This window comes from Aotus nancymaae, unplaced genomic scaffold, assembly GCF_030222135.1.
Source record: "Aotus nancymaae isolate 86718 unplaced genomic scaffold, 86718_ANA_hifiasm-v0.15.2.pri h1tg000051l, whole genome shotgun sequence".
NCBI lineage: Eukaryota > Metazoa > Chordata > Mammalia > Primates > Aotidae > Aotus > Aotus nancymaae.
Genome location: NW_026988465.1, coordinates 6932498 through 6949714, shown reverse-complemented (window position 1 = coordinate 6949714; position 17217 = coordinate 6932498). Strand labels below are relative to the sequence as shown.

The window sequence follows — 17217 nt, the reverse complement described above, 5'->3', positions numbered from 1 at the left end:
ACTTTAGTGAAATTAATCAGTCTACAAGACTCTTTTTATTTGGAACTGGGTGATTAGAAAACGTGCTGATTGTGCTGTTTCAGTGATTTCTTTGGCATGATCATGGCTGTCATGAAGTCTGTGTAGAAACTATCTTGATAAACTTATATAAATTAAGTAGACCGAATTTCCAAAATATTGGCCAAATTAATATTACTGGTATTACTAGATCCAGTTTTTAGATACTTAACATTTTAAAAATCTGTATCTGCCTAGAACGGGTGACTTCAAATTTTAAGTATTAAAAAAAATTAGCTTGGCTAAAAAATTGAAGTAAAAGAACCCTGCCCACGCCACAACCTGGCTTCTTTGTGTACAAATTATCTGAGTGATTGTCTTAATTTTTTATCTTTCTAACTAAATGCCTATAGTTCTATAGAGCCATCTTTCATGTCTTGCTCTCACCACTGACTTTAAGGTAAGTATTTTCTTCTTTAACCTCTAAATTGTAGGCCATCATCTAATCAAATAAATGACTGTCTTTTTTAATGTTCAGGTGACTACTAACAGCATGTGCAATTGTGATTGTTTCTATATCACAGACTTTCTATATTGTGGATCTTCTGTATCACAGGCTGTATTAATGATAAAAACTCTGAAATAAAAAGTTTAGTGAAATCTGTAACAATGAGAGGTACCATTTACTAAGAATTAGGACATAACTAGGTGCTGGCAAACTTTCTCAGCCTACAACAAACAACTTCGTATTCTCACAGTGAACTAATGGGATAGATATTGCTGTTATCATCATTATCCCCAACTTAGAGATGAGAAAAAAATGAAGCATGGGGAAATGAAGTAAATTAACCAAAATTATATTGCTAATTAAAGTACATAACTAGGTTTCGAACCCAGACTGTCTGCCTCTAGAATCCATATTTGTATCAATCATGAGAAAACATAAATTGTGTATCTTTTTGTTGTTAGCGAGGTATATTTTCCACTTCTTGGTCTTTATAATCTTAATTTAAGGGCTAGGGTGTGGAACCATGGGTCAATCCTCTAGCAAGTAAAAAATGGTGAAGCAACATCACACGCTTTTAGTACATATTATGTATTCAAGTACTTCTACGTATACTCTTTTGGAAACGAATGAAAAAAGATGTTTGTGTGACTTATATGGTATTATGAATCTAATATTAGCCTTTTAATTATTTTTGTAAAATTCTCATGCCAATCGTTGACCTTGAACTTTGAGATTAGAAGCAAGGCTAAAGTAGGTAAGGTGAGAACGGATACGTTCACTCTAAAAACCTAAAACTCTTCCCTATATTTACTGAGTTTACATGTTCAATCAAGGAGTTCTCTTTTGATTTTATTTTTAATACTATATTCTAAAACTTATGAACTAATTGCTTGGGAAAGTAAGTTCTCCCCTGGGATCTGGGCACATTGGGAAGGCATCTTCCCTCTGAATGGCTGTCAGAGGTAGGACCCGCTAATGGGAATGCATCTCAGCCCCCCGTCAGTGCTATGGGATGACAGAGCCAGGACACACCCAAGTTCCAAGCAACCAAGTGTTACAGGTAAGGGCAGTTATACCACCTTCTAAGCATACACACACCACCCTCTTGACAATAAACAGTCTTAGTCTGAGACTCCACACTCCAATTTAAGCATTTTATTTTTTCTCATGTTCCTATAGTATCAGGAACTAACTTGGATCTTCAACTAATTTTAAAAATTCTAACCTAGGCAGTTCATAAGATGGCTGTGGGAAAATAAGGTTAGTGTTAAACTTCAAATGTGATGCATCAGTTTTTCAAATGCAAATGATCAGAGAACAGCTTACAGGTGTGCTCCCAGGGGGCCAGAGATGCTAGTCATCTTCCAGTGGGCAGAAAAAGAAGCTCCAGGGAGCCAGTACTTGAGGGGTCTTTCCAGAATCTCCTGAGCTACCTACCCAGGGTTATCTCGTTTTCCTCTGGGTACATTGATGGAAGCCTGTCCTGTAAAATTCTCTGGGGAACACATAAGACATGAGTTAAAGAAAGGGGAAAGAGTAGTCCTGCTGGATGGTCTCAGGATTTAGGCTGAATCTAATTTGGAGCTATGATTGTTTTTGGATGATGATAATAGCACTGATGGAAATGAACATGATGCCGTATTTATTTGCTTTGATAGTTCAGGCACACCTGATATTTGTTGCTGTTATCTATGACTAGCAATTCTGTGATCTTATTAACACAAGCCTCTTAGCAGAGTGTTTCCACCCCAAACCTTCCTCCCCTGCCTTCTTAAAAAATGGTGAGCATCACTTAGGCCACATTAAAGCTTCCATGGCTGCTCACTTCTGATCTTCCCAGGGCAGTTCAAAAGCATTTGTAATCCTTTGGATTCAGCCCTTTATTTACAATTTCCTCCTTCTAAGGCTTTCTCTTTTGATGAAAACAATCCCCTTGCCCTTCATCTGGCCATATGGGCAGGTGAGCAGTTCTCCCCAGACACCCACACAAAAACCCTGCGAAAGGTTTGGAGAAGAAATGCTGCTAAGTGGAGCTTAACTGTGCTGACACTGTAATACATTTCCAGGGCCCTGGTATCACTGCCTGTGAACTGCCAGCTCTCTCTGCACACACAGACTTATCCTTTCACCAGTTCGTGGCTCTCATCCCTCTCTATAAACTGAATGGCTTATGAAAGGAATTATGGCAAAAAAACAGAAACCTCTGGATCCTCAACTAATTTTAAAGTTTTTAACCTAGGCAATATAGGAACCCTGAGCTTTGCTACTTACCATATGACACAATTAAATAGGGTTATATGTCATCGGCTCAGATAACTTTGAGACTTGGTTCCCATGACATTTTCTTCATAGCAGCTGCAAAGAAATGCCATAAGAAATGCACAATAAATGGAAGGGTGTTAAATATTCAGTTGATCACCTATGCTAAATAGGATATGGTACCAGATACTACTTGTATCTTTAGTATGGTAAAGAATTTTACATGCTATTCTCACACCTCCTGGAAGAATTATATACATCCATAAATTATATATATGTATAAACTATATATTATATAAATGAAATATGTATAATATATATAATATATATGTTTATCTTCATGAGTGTCTTATCTCTATTCTACAAATTTAAAACTTCAATTCATGGACATTAAATAATCCATCTGAGTTCACAGAGTAGTAAAAAGGCTTGAATGTGTCTTTTGATCACCACCTGACTATCCTTTTTTGCTATAGCACTATAGATTTTAGAATTTCGAATTTCCTTAAAACACTTTTTGCCTCTCAATTTGCATTGTGTTGGAAGAGTGTACATTCATTGTTTGGCGATCAGTGTTGTATTTGAACACCAATATTCACAAACCAGGTTTTTAGTCTACAAACTCGAAAATTGGATTCTAATTAGCAGCTTATATTTAAAGATTTGCTTTTGATTTCTGTGGCAAGTCAGTATATAACAGTACACACAACATATGCAATGTGATGTTTTGCAATAAATTTGTACCATCAATTTCTATTTTAAAATATAGATATTAATCTCTTTAAAGACATTGCTGTTGAAAAAAATATTTAATGATGATGTTTTTAGGTCTCAGAACATAGTCAGGATTTATAGTTGAAATGGGGCAGAAAATCTATTTTCTGTCTTCTGAGTGATGACAATTATGGTTCAAGCGTTGTTTTTCAGGCATATATTTAAGACATACATTTGTGCTTGGCAAAGTGTTTAGATTATGAAAGTGCTTCCATGTGAACAGGTTTTGTACACCCTGGTACTTACCTGGGGGTTTCTCTGCACACATTGACCTTTTGTTTTGGAATCAGAAGTTATTTCCTTGTGTTTTTGTTCCTCTTTTGAATCAATTCTCTGGAGATGAACTGGTTTTCATGTCTTCTCAAAAACCCATCTGAAGAAATTTTTAGTGTGTTGATTTAGATATTTCTTAAAGGAAATATGAAAGTTCAAGAAATGTTTACAATTTTTAGTATTCACAGGTGTTTTTCTTTATGACTTGGCAGTTAGAGGTAATGTTCACTGTTGTTATTATAATGTGAGTACTTAATAAAATGGCCTCTAATCACTATTTCTTGAGATCTACTATTTGCTTATAGCCATGTTAAATGCTGTGGAAGACAAAGAAATATACTGCATCCCATTTCTGCCATGAATTTAGTTTGAAGAAATTGTGTAGCTATTCACAGAGAAACCAAATAGAAAGCAATTTAATGTACTCTATCATGAACAACCTATACTTTATCAAATCAGCAGCTTTGGTGGGTAAACCAAATCTATGATATAGTTCTTGGTAGCCATTTCAACCTTCTATTGAATGGGATTGAATGAAGTGTCTAAGCAACTCATAAGGAAATGCCATCAGATTGAAATTTTAAATAGTTACAAAGGCTTTTTTTCAGCAACCTGGCAAGGTGTGCCAATTAAATATATTTAGTTGGGACAATTCAAAGATCTCATATTTTTTCAAGGATCTTGGTACTCTTTAATTTACTTAGGGATGGAACAATTAAAAATATCAACACTGAATAGTCTACTCAAAAATACTTCCATGCTATAGAAGTGAAAAAAGATAAAAAGGACCACAACGAAAGGCAGTTACTTTATTTTTTTATTTATTTATTTTTTTCTGAGATGGAGTCTCAGTCTGTCACCAAGCCGAAGTGCAATGGCATGATCTCAGCTCACTGCAACCTCCGCCTCCCAGGTTCAAGTGATTCTCCTGCCTCAGCCTCCCAAGTAGCTGGAATTACAGGCACATACCACCACATCCAGCCAATTCTTGTATTTTTAGTAGAGACGAGGTTTCACCATGTTGGCCAGGATGGTCTTGATCTCTTGACCTTGTGATCTGCTTGCCTTGGCCTCCCAAAGTGCTGGTATTACAGGTGTGAGCCACCACCCCTGGCCAGGCACTTACTTTAAATTGATATCTGTAACTGGATTTTGTTCTTAGGTAATCAAATAGATCAATTTCATAATAAAAGGAATGAGACTTGTTGAGTTCACTAGGGATTTGGTGACACATCTAATTCACTCGAATTTCACACTTAGGTTTTCCTGGCTACAACAACCTGCCAACCCAAAACAACATTTTGAGATTTCAAGCTATTCCAACTACAAAGTTGTGCTAAAACCTGTATGAACTAATATCAAGGAATTTCAACTAACTGACCTCTTGCAAATAATCATTTAAAACATTTGAGAAGGGTCTAAAAAAAATGAAAGAAGAGTTTTACAAAACTACCTTATAAATGCAAGTCATGCCTAATTTTCTGCTTCTCTAGAGTAACGATTTTCAAACTCCTTATCAGCACCTGTGTCAGGCCGTTGTTGCGTTGCTATAAAGAAATACCTGAGTCTGGGGAATTTATAAAGGAAACAGGTTTAATTGGCTCATGCTTGTGCAGGCTGTACCAGCATAGCTGCAGCATGTGCTTTTGGTGAGGGCCTCAGGAACCTTACAGTCACGGCAGAAAGCAAAGCAGGAGCAGGCACATCAAATGGTGAGAGCAGGACCATGAGAGAGACGGGAGATTCCAACCAACCAAATCTCATATGAACTCACTGTCTTGAGGACAGCACCAGGCTAGCCATAAGGGAGCCACCATCTTGGTCCCAGCACCTCCTACCTTCACCACTGAGGATTACATTTCAGTGTGAGGCTTGAAGGGGACAAACATCCCAACCATATCAGTACCATTTGTAATAAAAGCTTAACAGGAGACCCCAATAAATAAAACAGGTAAAAACCAAGCTTTTATGGTGGGAGAGGTAGGAAGAGCCCTGCTAGCCTAGCTGCTCCCAGTCTCTATTTCTCACCATAGCAGGATGCAAGGACCACAGGGCTCAGTCTGCCTTCTGGATGCATTATCACAGGCTACATAATTTTATCAAGTTCTAATAAGCTAGCTACATAGACATTATGTAATTCCTGTGCTTAAATTGATGCTGTTGAGAATCACAGGCTGGGGGACTCAGGAGCTATTGGTGACAATGCTAGAATGAAGTAACCTGCCAGAGCACAGAATAGAGGCAAAGAGAGTCCTGGTAGCCTTCATGTCCTTGATTCTTGTGTTCTTGAAATTCAGCAGCGTCTCTGCCTTCTCCATAGGCTCGTTGTTCAAACCTCCCTTCAAATTACTCTGTTGAGAGCTAGTTCAAGTTGCATTTATTTCACTTGCAACCAAAAGTCCTGATTCAATACAAATACTGCCACCACCATTGTTTGTCTTTGCATTCTGACAGCATTTACATAAGCTATCCGTGAAATAATACAAAAGTGAACGTGTCATGGTCTCTGCCATTATGGAGATAAAAATTTAGTGAGGGTGTCTGGAGCATAAAACAATAATTTCAATGCAAAACCCATGCCTAATGATGCTTCTTTATGATCAATGATTCTATAAGTCATTCTGGGGAAAATGTCACTGAAACTAGGTGAACTTTTAATCTGCTATTAATAAAATACTTCATTTTAAAATTTTTATTAATTTCTTTGACAAGGGAGATACCCTGACTGATCATTCTGTGAAAGAAAAATCAACTATTTGGAGAACTAGAGAGGCAGAAGATTATTCACAGGACATGTCTTACTTGGAGGAACTGGAGGAACACCGATCTTCTGTTTGGTGAGGGACTATATCCTTTCTTTTTATTTTCAAATTTAAATTTATTGACTCCAGCAAGTATTGACTTTATTCTTTTATTATTTATTTATTCAACAAATATTGATTGCATGCCTATTGTAGGCCATAGAATGTGTATTCTGACTTCAGAAAGTTCATAGTTCGATGAGGAATATGAATGTTTAAAATTAATGATAATGGTATTTTAAACAATTAATGGTATTTTAAACAATTGTTCAAAATGCCACATGCGCCCACAGAGAAGATGATGGCTGAATTTACTAGAGAATGGAGAGGGGTTTTCAAGAAAAGATTGAGCCAAGTCTTGGGGAGAAGATTGTAATAGAGAAATGGTGACAGATGGGTGTGGTCAGAGTCCAGAGGTAGAATTAGGGGTATAGCTGGGGTTGACATGTGCTGGATCCCTTAGTTCACTTAAGATCTAAGCAGGTCATAATTATTGCTCTCTCTACTTGGTGATGTGTTATGGGTGTATCTGTTTCTGTTAATGCACATAAAACTGACATGGAAAGGAAGTGCTGGGAAGGGAAGGGTATGGTCCCTTTAAATGATACAGAAGTGGGTAAGGGTGTGGTCCCTGGCTAGGGCTCCACCCCTGGCCTGTGCCCATGGACCTAGGTGAGGACAGGCATTTTTGTTTTCCTGCCCAAATGTTGCATTTTCACCCTGGCTTGCCACACTGCCATCCTGTGCCTATGAAAACCCCCAAGACCCTCTCAGTCAGACACATAGGTGACTGGACGTAGAGATGAGCACATCTGCAGAGGAACACACAGGTGGCTGGACATCAAGAGGAACACACCAACACACACTGACTGACTGGCAGAATGACGCAGAGTTTGACTGGAGCAGTTGGGAGAGAGCGCGGGCCGCCTAGTGGCCTTACTCCAGGGGAAATCCTTTCCGCTCCATCCCTTTCTGGCTTCCCCCATTTGCTGAGAGCTACCTCCACTCAATAAAACCTCGCACTTATTCTCAAACCCCAGTTTGATTTAATTCTTCTAGTACACCAGGACAGAAACCTGGGATATAGAAAGCCCTCTGTCCTTGCAACAAAGTAGGGGGTCTGATTGAGCTGGTTGACACAAGCCACCTATGGAAGCTAAACTAAAAGAGCATTCTGTAACACATGCCCACTGGGGCTTCTGCTGTGAGCATTCAGCCTTAGACACTGCCATGGGGTCAGAGCCCCACAGCCTGCCCACCTATATGCTCCCCTACAGGTTTGAGCAGTGGGGCACTGAAGAAGCGAGCCACACCCCCATCATATGCCCTGCAAGAGGGACAAGAGAACTTCTCCTGTTTCATAACAAACATAAAACAAAGCATAAAAGAATGAGCAATGGGTCTTTTCTGAGGTAAGGAGCACAGAATTTTGCAATGGTGGTGTCCATCAATGGTAGTGAGGAGGAATGACGGTGGCCATGTGACACAAGGAATAACTATGGGAAGAAGGGATGGTGGTACCTAGTCAAAGGCATTCATACCTACAATGGCCTCCCTGCCCAGCCCAAGGTCTATTCCTGAAATTCTTTTTCCATTGGGCATTTATCTGATTTGGTTCTCAGAATCTGTTCTCACCCTTCTATCCTGGAACCACCATCGGAAAAAGTGGTATCAGCTCAAATTTCCTGTACCCAGTCACATTTTTTAGAACTCCCATTGCTCTTAACTTAGAACTCTAAATGCTTTCACCAGTGCTTTCTTGATGCTGCCAGAGTGTGGTATTCAGGCTAAAGAGTGAGTTGTTTTTCAGATTAAGAGAAGCAGATCTGTGACTGAGAAGTATCAGGCATGAAGGGAAGCTAAAGAGCTCAAAGACAAAAAATGTGCATTGCTCTCCTAGGAAGAAAGCATGTAGAAGAGAGATGCTACTTGCTAGTAAGAAAAAGACACGGCCCCTGTTCATCAGAAATTCTATTTGTGATAGTCTCTAAGGGGAGTAGGGATATATACTTGTTAGATTTAGTTCAGTAAAATAACTTCCAGAACAGAGGTTTTAGGTGCTTACTTTGAAGTATGTAGATGAGTGATATGGTTTGGCTGTGTCCCCACCTGAAGCTTATCTTGAATTGTAGTTTCCATAATCCCCACGTGTTGTGGGAGGGACCAGCTGGAGAGAATTGAATCACGGGACCTCCTCCTTCCTGTTCTCATGGTAGTGAGTGAGTTCTCACGAGATCTGGTTGTTTTATAAGGGACTTCCCCACTCACCGACTCATTTGTTCTCCTTTTTGCCACCCTGTGAAGAAGGACATATTTGCTTCCCTTCTGTCCTGATTGTAAGTTTCCTGAGGCCTCCCCAGCCATGCTGAACTGTGAGTCAATTAAACTTTCCTTGATAAATTACCCAGTCTCAAGTAATATATTTGCAGCAACGTGAGAATGAACTAATACAATGAGAGAGCTGGCGCTTCTGTTGAGTTATATGCTAAGTTCTTAATTCTTATTTGGGGGTTCACCAAGGCGAAAAGCTTCATTAAGCTCTTAGGCTCCCAGCTCTTTCATTTCCCATTTTCCAGGCCTTCTCTGATGACTCAGCTCCCTGTTGCCCTTCAGGAATGACCTTTCAGAGTCTAGAATATGCAAATGTGCAGCGTCACAATGTCATTATTATCTTATGTGTTAAATTAAAAGGCTGAAGGGTTTCCCTGGATCTCAGAGCTTCAGTTCCTGATAGATCCTTTAAGATGTACTCTCAGGCACTACGCCTTCAGTTAGCTTCCTCTGGTGCTCTAAGAAGGCCAGGTGCTGGTAATTACAGCTCCTGGGGCCAAATCCTGTTCTCCCTCTGCATTTCTAAATAAAGTTTAATTGGCACTCAGATACAACCATTTGGTTACACGTTATCTTTGGCTGTTTTCCTCTGTAATGGCAAAATTGCATCCTTGAGACAAAGACAGTGTGGCTCACAAAACCTGAGGTATTTACTATTTGGATCTTTCCCAAAAAAGTTTATCCACCTCTGCCCAACCCTGACTTAGATGTTTCTCCACTGCTCTCTCATGACACCACTCACATTATTTTTAAATTTTCAAAGTCATTTATTTTCTAATTAACAAGTAAAAATTGTATATATGGTGTATAACATGATATTTTGAATTATGTATACTTGGTTTAATGGTTACATCAAAGTATTTAACATATGCATTTCGTCTCATAATTAGTTTTTCTTGTGGGAACACTCTCTTAGCAATTTTCAAGTATACGATATATTGTTATTAACTGTGGTCACCATCTTGTACCATGATTACACAGCAAAAACTCTTGTAGTTTTTCTTCTTGTCCAGCTGAAATTTTGTATCTTTTGACCAACAGCTTTCTAAGCTCCCCATTCCTCAGCCTCTGGTAATCATCCTTCTAATCTCTGCTTCTGTAGGCTCAACTTTTTAGAATTCACATATAAATGAGATCATGCAATACTTGTCTTTCTGTGCCTGGTTTATTTCACTTAACATAATGTCCTTGATTTTCATCTATTTTGTCACAAATAACAACTTTCTTCTCTTTTAAGGCTAAATAGTATTTCAGTTCTGTTTTTATACTGTATTTTTTTATGCATTCATCCATCAATGGACACTTAGGATGCTTCTGTATCTTGGCTATTGTGAATAATGCTGCAATAAACATGGGAACAGTTACATTATTTTAAACATACCTGTATGCTTTATTTCCTCTCCGGGCTGAGCTGCTTATGCATTTTGGTCATGCTGAGTCACTAAACCACTTTCAAGGCTTTGTGTCTTGAAACAACTATTTTATTTGCTCACAATTCTGAGGGCTGGGAATTCAGGCAAGACATAATGGAAAGCTTTTCTTTTGGTCAAAATAAGTCTCAATGCCAGCAAGAGAAGGAATAGACTTCCCCTCCAGATGCAGGAGCAAAAAGTTGACATTGCAAAAGGGCGTGTTGGAATGATACTGTGTGGCCATCTTTAGAAACAGTCCACAACATTTTGCTTCATTCATTTCTGTGTGCATAGCTCCTAGCATAGAGTTGAAAGATTTGCTGAACAAAGCAAGTTAAAGGAAACAAAAAGGTGTAGGTTCTGTAGATGGATGAATCTGAGTATGAATTCCAGTTCTGTCATTGCTGTGTAATCATGAACAGTTTGTTTGAGCTCTCTAAGGCTGTCTTATCCTGTGTCCAACTAGAATAATTTATGTGTTTTGGGATTTGATGGATATTGTGAACACTGAGAGATACAGAAGATAGTCTTACAGCAACTAACACATAGATTTTTAATAAAGGCAATTATTATTAACATTATTAATCATCCATTTTAAGGAAATACATTTTCCAAGGGTTAAAATAGAGGGCATAGGTCACACTGAGATGATGTCTCACTTTCTCTATCTGCCTTTCTTTCTGTTCTTCAAACACACTGAATGTTTGATGACATCAGCACCTTTCCACTTTATCTGGCACGTTCTGCCTGTTTCTACGATGTGACTGGAGGTTTCAGCATTCACTTTGTGTCCCCAGAGAAGCCTTTCCTGACTCTCTGTGCAAAGTGGGACTCACCTCTATTCTGGCAATTTGCTTTCTCATCACCTTCTTGGTTTCCTTTAAAGTAGTTAACTCCAATTTAAAATAATCTTTTTTGTTTATTTCATTGATTGTTCATTTCTGTTTCCTGTGACTAAACAGAAGCTGTAGGCAGAAATCTCCCTTATCTGGTCACTCCTGGGTCTCCAGGTCCTAGCCCTGGGGTACCTGGTACATAATATGACCAGCAAATACTTCCCAAATGAGTAAATAGAAAGATGAATACATGATCACTTCTCTTTCTTTCCCAATCCCCTTGGCTATTATACCTATTTATTGACTTCCAATCTCTCCCTTCTCTTGAAACTGCTACCATTAAAAAAAAAAAGGTAATATGGGATAATTAACCACTATGCACATTTCTTTTTAAACCAGGGGTTGAGGATATGGGGGCTGCTGAAACCTCTATAAATGTCTGTTTTAAATGCTCTGAGATACAATCTGAACAATTTCCTTGATGTTTTATTAGAGCTGGTAAATCATTTATTGGGGCAGCCTTTACCTAAATCCTCTCCAAATCCCCATAAAATGCATTTAACACAGAATACTGTACTACTCAGCTTCAAAGATATATATGATGTTGGGTGGGAAGCATTTGCTGCAGTGGAGCAAGTTTAAATGTGTATATTTTCTTTCTCTCTGTCTGATATGCTCTGTCTCCTACCCCCAACTCACCCCTCCCTTTTCCTCCAGTGCTCATTTGAATATGACAATGTTGGTGAATTTGGTAGATTGTTAAAGCTTCAGTAGGTTCTAATACATATTTTCTGATGTGTAGGACTCTTAGCTAATCAAATGCAAGTTTATTTTGTTTGTAGCTGCCAATAATTTCAAAAAAAGGGCTTCTGAAATATAATTTTAAGACTTGTACTTTTTTTCTCAAGCAAAATGATACTCAGCTGAAGTTGCCCCTGTGTATGTTAATGACATCCTTATTCCTACACATCTCACTCTAGTCTGCCAACTGCTAGCAGGGGCAGGTAATCTTAGTTGATAGTCTTTGGGATAGTCCCTGAGAGGGTCTGCATCATGACTGTCTTTTTTCTCAGCTGCAAGACCTCTACTCACAAGATGTTTACCTTTTTCCTTTGAGATATATTCCCGTGTAACAGGTTGACCATTTTCTGCCCATGTGTTGGATAATATGAGATGCCCAAGGTATTCCCCAATACTTTTATAAATTGCAGGCACTGAATACATGTTTGTTGAAATAATATATAAAAAATTAGGGTAAAATAAGAATATTGGTGTATCCAGGAGAAAGTTCTGGAGAAACGGCCAATGGTGCAAAACTTGAGGCTGACTTTAGATTTTCTGAGTCAGATCATCTGTGACGGCTCTCATTTCTTCTTGGTGGACATGTTTCTTCCCCCTCTTTTTTGATAACAGATCTTCCCTCCCCATCACACACACATACTCCGTGGGATTGAGTGAGATATATGTTATGTTCCTATGACCACTATGATTGGCCCAGGGGTGGGCATTTGATCTGAACCAGGCCACTCAAATCCTTTCCTGGGATTTTATATTCTGCTACTCAGAAACAGAGATTTCTTCTTCTCTCCCAGGTACTAAGCTGACGTGCTTTCCGTTCGATGTTCCTTATGGCCAAGGTCACTATTTTGCTGGTTATACTTTACTACCTCTTGTTAACATTTATAATTTCTAGCCTACTTGAAACCGGTAGCTGTAGGAGCCCTACTGATACTTTGTAGCTGGCACATTTATATTCTGTTCTACAGAAAGGGAAATGAATAGTTGAATCCTAGAAACTATATGACAGACTTGAGTCTATAAGAGATAAATGACTTGCATATATAAGAACATGCATTTCAGATCAAAAAAGATACTGTTCACTGGGAAGCTTTAATTATTATTGTTATTATTTCCTATGAATGAAAGGACTTCAGGGAGAAAGTTTACAATGTCCATTCACTTAATTATGCAAATAGCCATGTTCATTTGCCTGTGTAAACAGAGCTATAGAATCCATTCCCTGTGCAGTGAATTGGGTTCCCTGCTTCCTAATGCAGTACCTTAATCTTTGTACAGTGATTTCTCCAAATGAGTAAGCCAGATTATGTGCTACGTACTTCTGGAAATTGCACTAAAGATGACTTCAGAACAGTAGATGTCACTCCAGTGGTTTAAAGAAGTTGACATAGTTTTCAGAGGTACCTAACTCCCAAATGGAGAGAAGGTTCGGTAACAAGACAAACTTAAAATGTTTCCATTAGTATTCAAATGTAACCAGGTGGGTAAGCAACTGGAGAATCACACATTTATAGAGCAGAATGGGGTTTTGGGATTATTTAGTTCAGCCCTGTCAGTTTATACAAGTATAAAGCTGAGACCTATAGAAGCTGAGTGACTTGCCTTAGGTCATCCAGCTAATAAGAAGTGGAAATGATACTAGACCCCATTTCCTTTCCATTTAAATTCAGTCCCAATTATAAAAAGTAAATTCTCCCTAGAACTCTGCTAGTCTTTTCATAGTTTTCAGTTTCTATCAATTTCAAGCAGCGTTGATATTTATCAATGCATTGAAGAGAGTGTTGATTTGGGGGAAAATACATAAGATGGATTTACCTTTTGTGGCAAGTCTCCTCCAGCTACAAAGGTAGGGAATAAGTATATGCCAAGATGTTTGAAAAATGCACATTGCTGACCACACAGGCTGAGATGTTTTTGTGTTCTCGGCCAGTAGTTTATGTGGCTGACCTGACTGTACTGCTTCGGGGAGGTATGGGTTAACTACACACATCACGACAGGAAAGTTATTCTTTAATAACAGTGATACACTTTCCTTTTTATAACACACATGTGATTTGACGTTGAAATAAAATGCAGATGCTTCTTTGATTGGCGTATTCCCTGTTGTGCTTTTCTAAAACACCTTCACATATGGTGTGCCTCATTCCTGAGAAATGACTTGTTGTTTATGTCATACAAACAGAACAGATTGATTTTACAGTGAGTAAGGAGGTTGATGAATTGTACGTTGGAGAGAAATCCTTGTCTCGGCAATCTAAACACTTGAAAATAAACGTCGCCTTTCGGAAAAGATTCTCATGATACACCCATGATCCCTTTTCTTCATGCCCCCTTTACAGGGGTTAAATAGATACAACACATGCAATCTCAGCAACAGAAAAGGTAGCTACAGTCACCTCAAAATATAACTTTTCTTCCTCTCTGTAACATATCCTGAAACCCAACAGGTCAAAAAATGGCAGAGTTGTCCCAAAGGAACAAACCCCGAATATTAACTTCAACATTGTGTCTGCACTCTGACCAGAATGAAACGTTCCTGATATTTGGTAGGAGAGCAGTACTCTTTTCTTATTTATCAACTGAATCTTAAATATAAAATTCTTATGCTAAGAAGCTTTCTTAAAAGTCTCCAACTTTCATTCCTTCAGAATTATTCTGCACAATACAGTGAAAGCAATGTGTGCTCATTCCTCTGATGATAAGCTAACCATATCCATGGGTGGAGAATTTCACAGTTTACAAGTCTCTTTTCCACATTTTTTTCATTTGGTGCTCACAACACCCTTGTGATACTGTAAGCCCCATTTTACAGATTGTATATCTGAAGTCAGTAGAAATAGGTCAGAGAAATTAGGTGGCTAATTCACCAACACTCAACTAGTGCATCTGTGCTCTTTTCATATAGCATGTAATTCTCTAACTAGTCTCAGATTCATACATAGACATTAGTTTGTTCATTCTGTAGTTTTAAAAATATAATGTCCACTTTGGGGCGGCCAAGGCAGGCAAGTCATGAAGTCAGGAGTTCGAGACCAGCCTGACCAACATGGTGAAACCCTGTCTCTACTAAAAATACAAAAATTAGCCGGGGATGGTGGTGCATGCCTGTAGTCCCAGCTACTTGGTAAGCTGAGGCATGAGTATCGCTGGAACCCAGGAGGCAGAGGTTGCAGTGAGCTAAGATTGTGCCATTGTACTCCAGCCTGGGTGACAGACTGAGACTCCATCTCAATAAATAAATAAATAAGGAAAAAATAATGTCTTAAGTTGTATTCTACTGGCATGTTCTGCAGAGTTCTGTGGGTTTGGAGTGAGAATGAGATATCACGTACAGGGAAGCTAAGTCAGCTCTAGAATGGATTATCAGAGCAAAATAACTATGGAGGTCTATTCCGGACAGTAATTTATCAATGATGCACATATCATTAGGTATTAATTGGGTGACATCTTTATTAGGTGTGGCTAATGCATGACCATATATTTGTACTGAGAAGGAATAAGTCTTACTGGCTGAGAATACAGGCTCTGGGGGCATAGTACCTAAACTCAAACAAATTAGCTTTACAATTTTCTAGTTGAGAACAAGTTTCTCAAACTCTTTTTATCTTAGTTTCTTTATCTGTTTTTTATCTTAGTTTCTATTATCTGTACAATTGAAGCTAGAAGTACCAGGCTTATTTTAGTGAATTCAAATATGTATATGAAAATTAGAATAGTGTAAATGCTCAAAGTATATAGCAAATGCTCTACACATGTTAGCTATGGCTATTATTACTACTAGTATTATTTTTAGAGACAGGTTCTCAGTCTGTTGCTCAGGCTGGAGTGTGGTGGCATGACCATAGCTCACTGCAACCTTGAACTCTTCGGCTCAAGCAATCCTCCTGGCTCAGCCTCCCTAGTAGTTGGGACTTCAGGCATGCACCACCATGCCCAACTAATGTTTGTAATTTTTTGTATGGATGAGATCTTGCTATGTTGCCCAGGCTGGTCTCAAACTTCTGTCCTCAAGTGATCCTCCCACTTTGGCCTCCCAAAGCACTAGAATTACAGGTGTGAGCCACCACATCTGTCCCTAGATATTATTACTATCTGAGACTCTGTCTTCTCTGCTACTATTCACAACTAGCTGCTCTCCAGCCTATATTTTAACTATTAAAATAATGACCTGCTTGTTTTGGGAAACATGCAAAGTATTTGGTAGTAACTAAAAGATCTTCAGTGTAAAAATAAGATGTTACCGGTAGAGAGGAGATGCCAGAGGAGTAAACATAATGTGTTAGTTTTCTATTGCTGTATAACAAATCACACAAACTTAGCAGCTTCAAACAACACATTATTTTTAATCTTACAGTTTCTTTAGGTCAGGAGTCTGAACATAGCTTCACTGGGTCCTCTGCTTAGGATCTTACAAGGCTGCAATCAAGATTTTGGCTGGGCTGTGCTTTATCCGGAGGCTCAACTCGGGGAAGAATCCCCTTCACACTAATTCAGGTTGTTGGCAGAATTGATTTCTTGGTGGCAGTATGATGTGGGGGCCCCAGCTTTTCACTGGTCATGGCCAGGAGGCTGGTCATAGTTTCTAGAGGCCACCTATAGTTCCATGCAATATAGTCTTCTCTATGGCCACTTACTTTATGAAGTCAACAGGAGAGTCTTTCATTCAAGGAGGGCCAGTCTTTCTTTCAAAGGCTTTATCCAGTCAAGTCAGGACCACTCAGGGTAGTCTCCCATTTGGTTTTAAAACCAGCTGATTGGGAACCTAATGGCCTCTGCAAAATCTTTTCACCTTTGCCTTTTTCTGCTGGCCAGAAGCAAGTGATGGGTCCCACCCACACTCCAGGAGAGAGGATCACACAGGGTGGAAATACCAAGGGGTAGAAATTACGGAAGGCAATTACGGGGTCCTAGTCTGTCTGCCCCGCATAGGGAGGCAATGAGACAGGCTTCTGCTCTTTGGAGTGGATGGTGACTGTCCTTACTGGTGGATGTGAAGGATTCTACTCCAGTTTGCCTTTTAGGTGACATTTACATCTGCTTCTTTCCTATGGGTGAGCCTGAGGCTGACGTGGCACATGTTCCCAGATGATCTCTCAGGGCCTAACTCCTTTGTTCCAAAAGCTTCCTTCTTTCTCTCAGAAGTTTTATTTTCACTGTACTTTCTGTAATGCCTTGATCATATGACCACAAAGCACCATTTTCCTCTAGCCCCTCTCCTGCCCATACTC

The 17217-nt window shown here is 39.0% G+C and overlaps 1 protein-coding gene across 1 annotated transcript in view; it reads left to right on the top strand.

Annotated features, from left to right (window-relative positions):
• LOC105708689 (uncharacterized) overlaps positions 1-17217 on the top strand; it is a 245405-nt gene that overhangs the window by 142997 nt on the left and 85191 nt on the right. The window contains exon 7 of the mRNA XM_012440280.2: positions 6524-6648. Within this exon, the coding sequence (XP_012295703.2) occupies positions 6524-6648 (125 nt within the window). The remainder of the gene's footprint in view (positions 1-6523; positions 6649-17217) is intronic.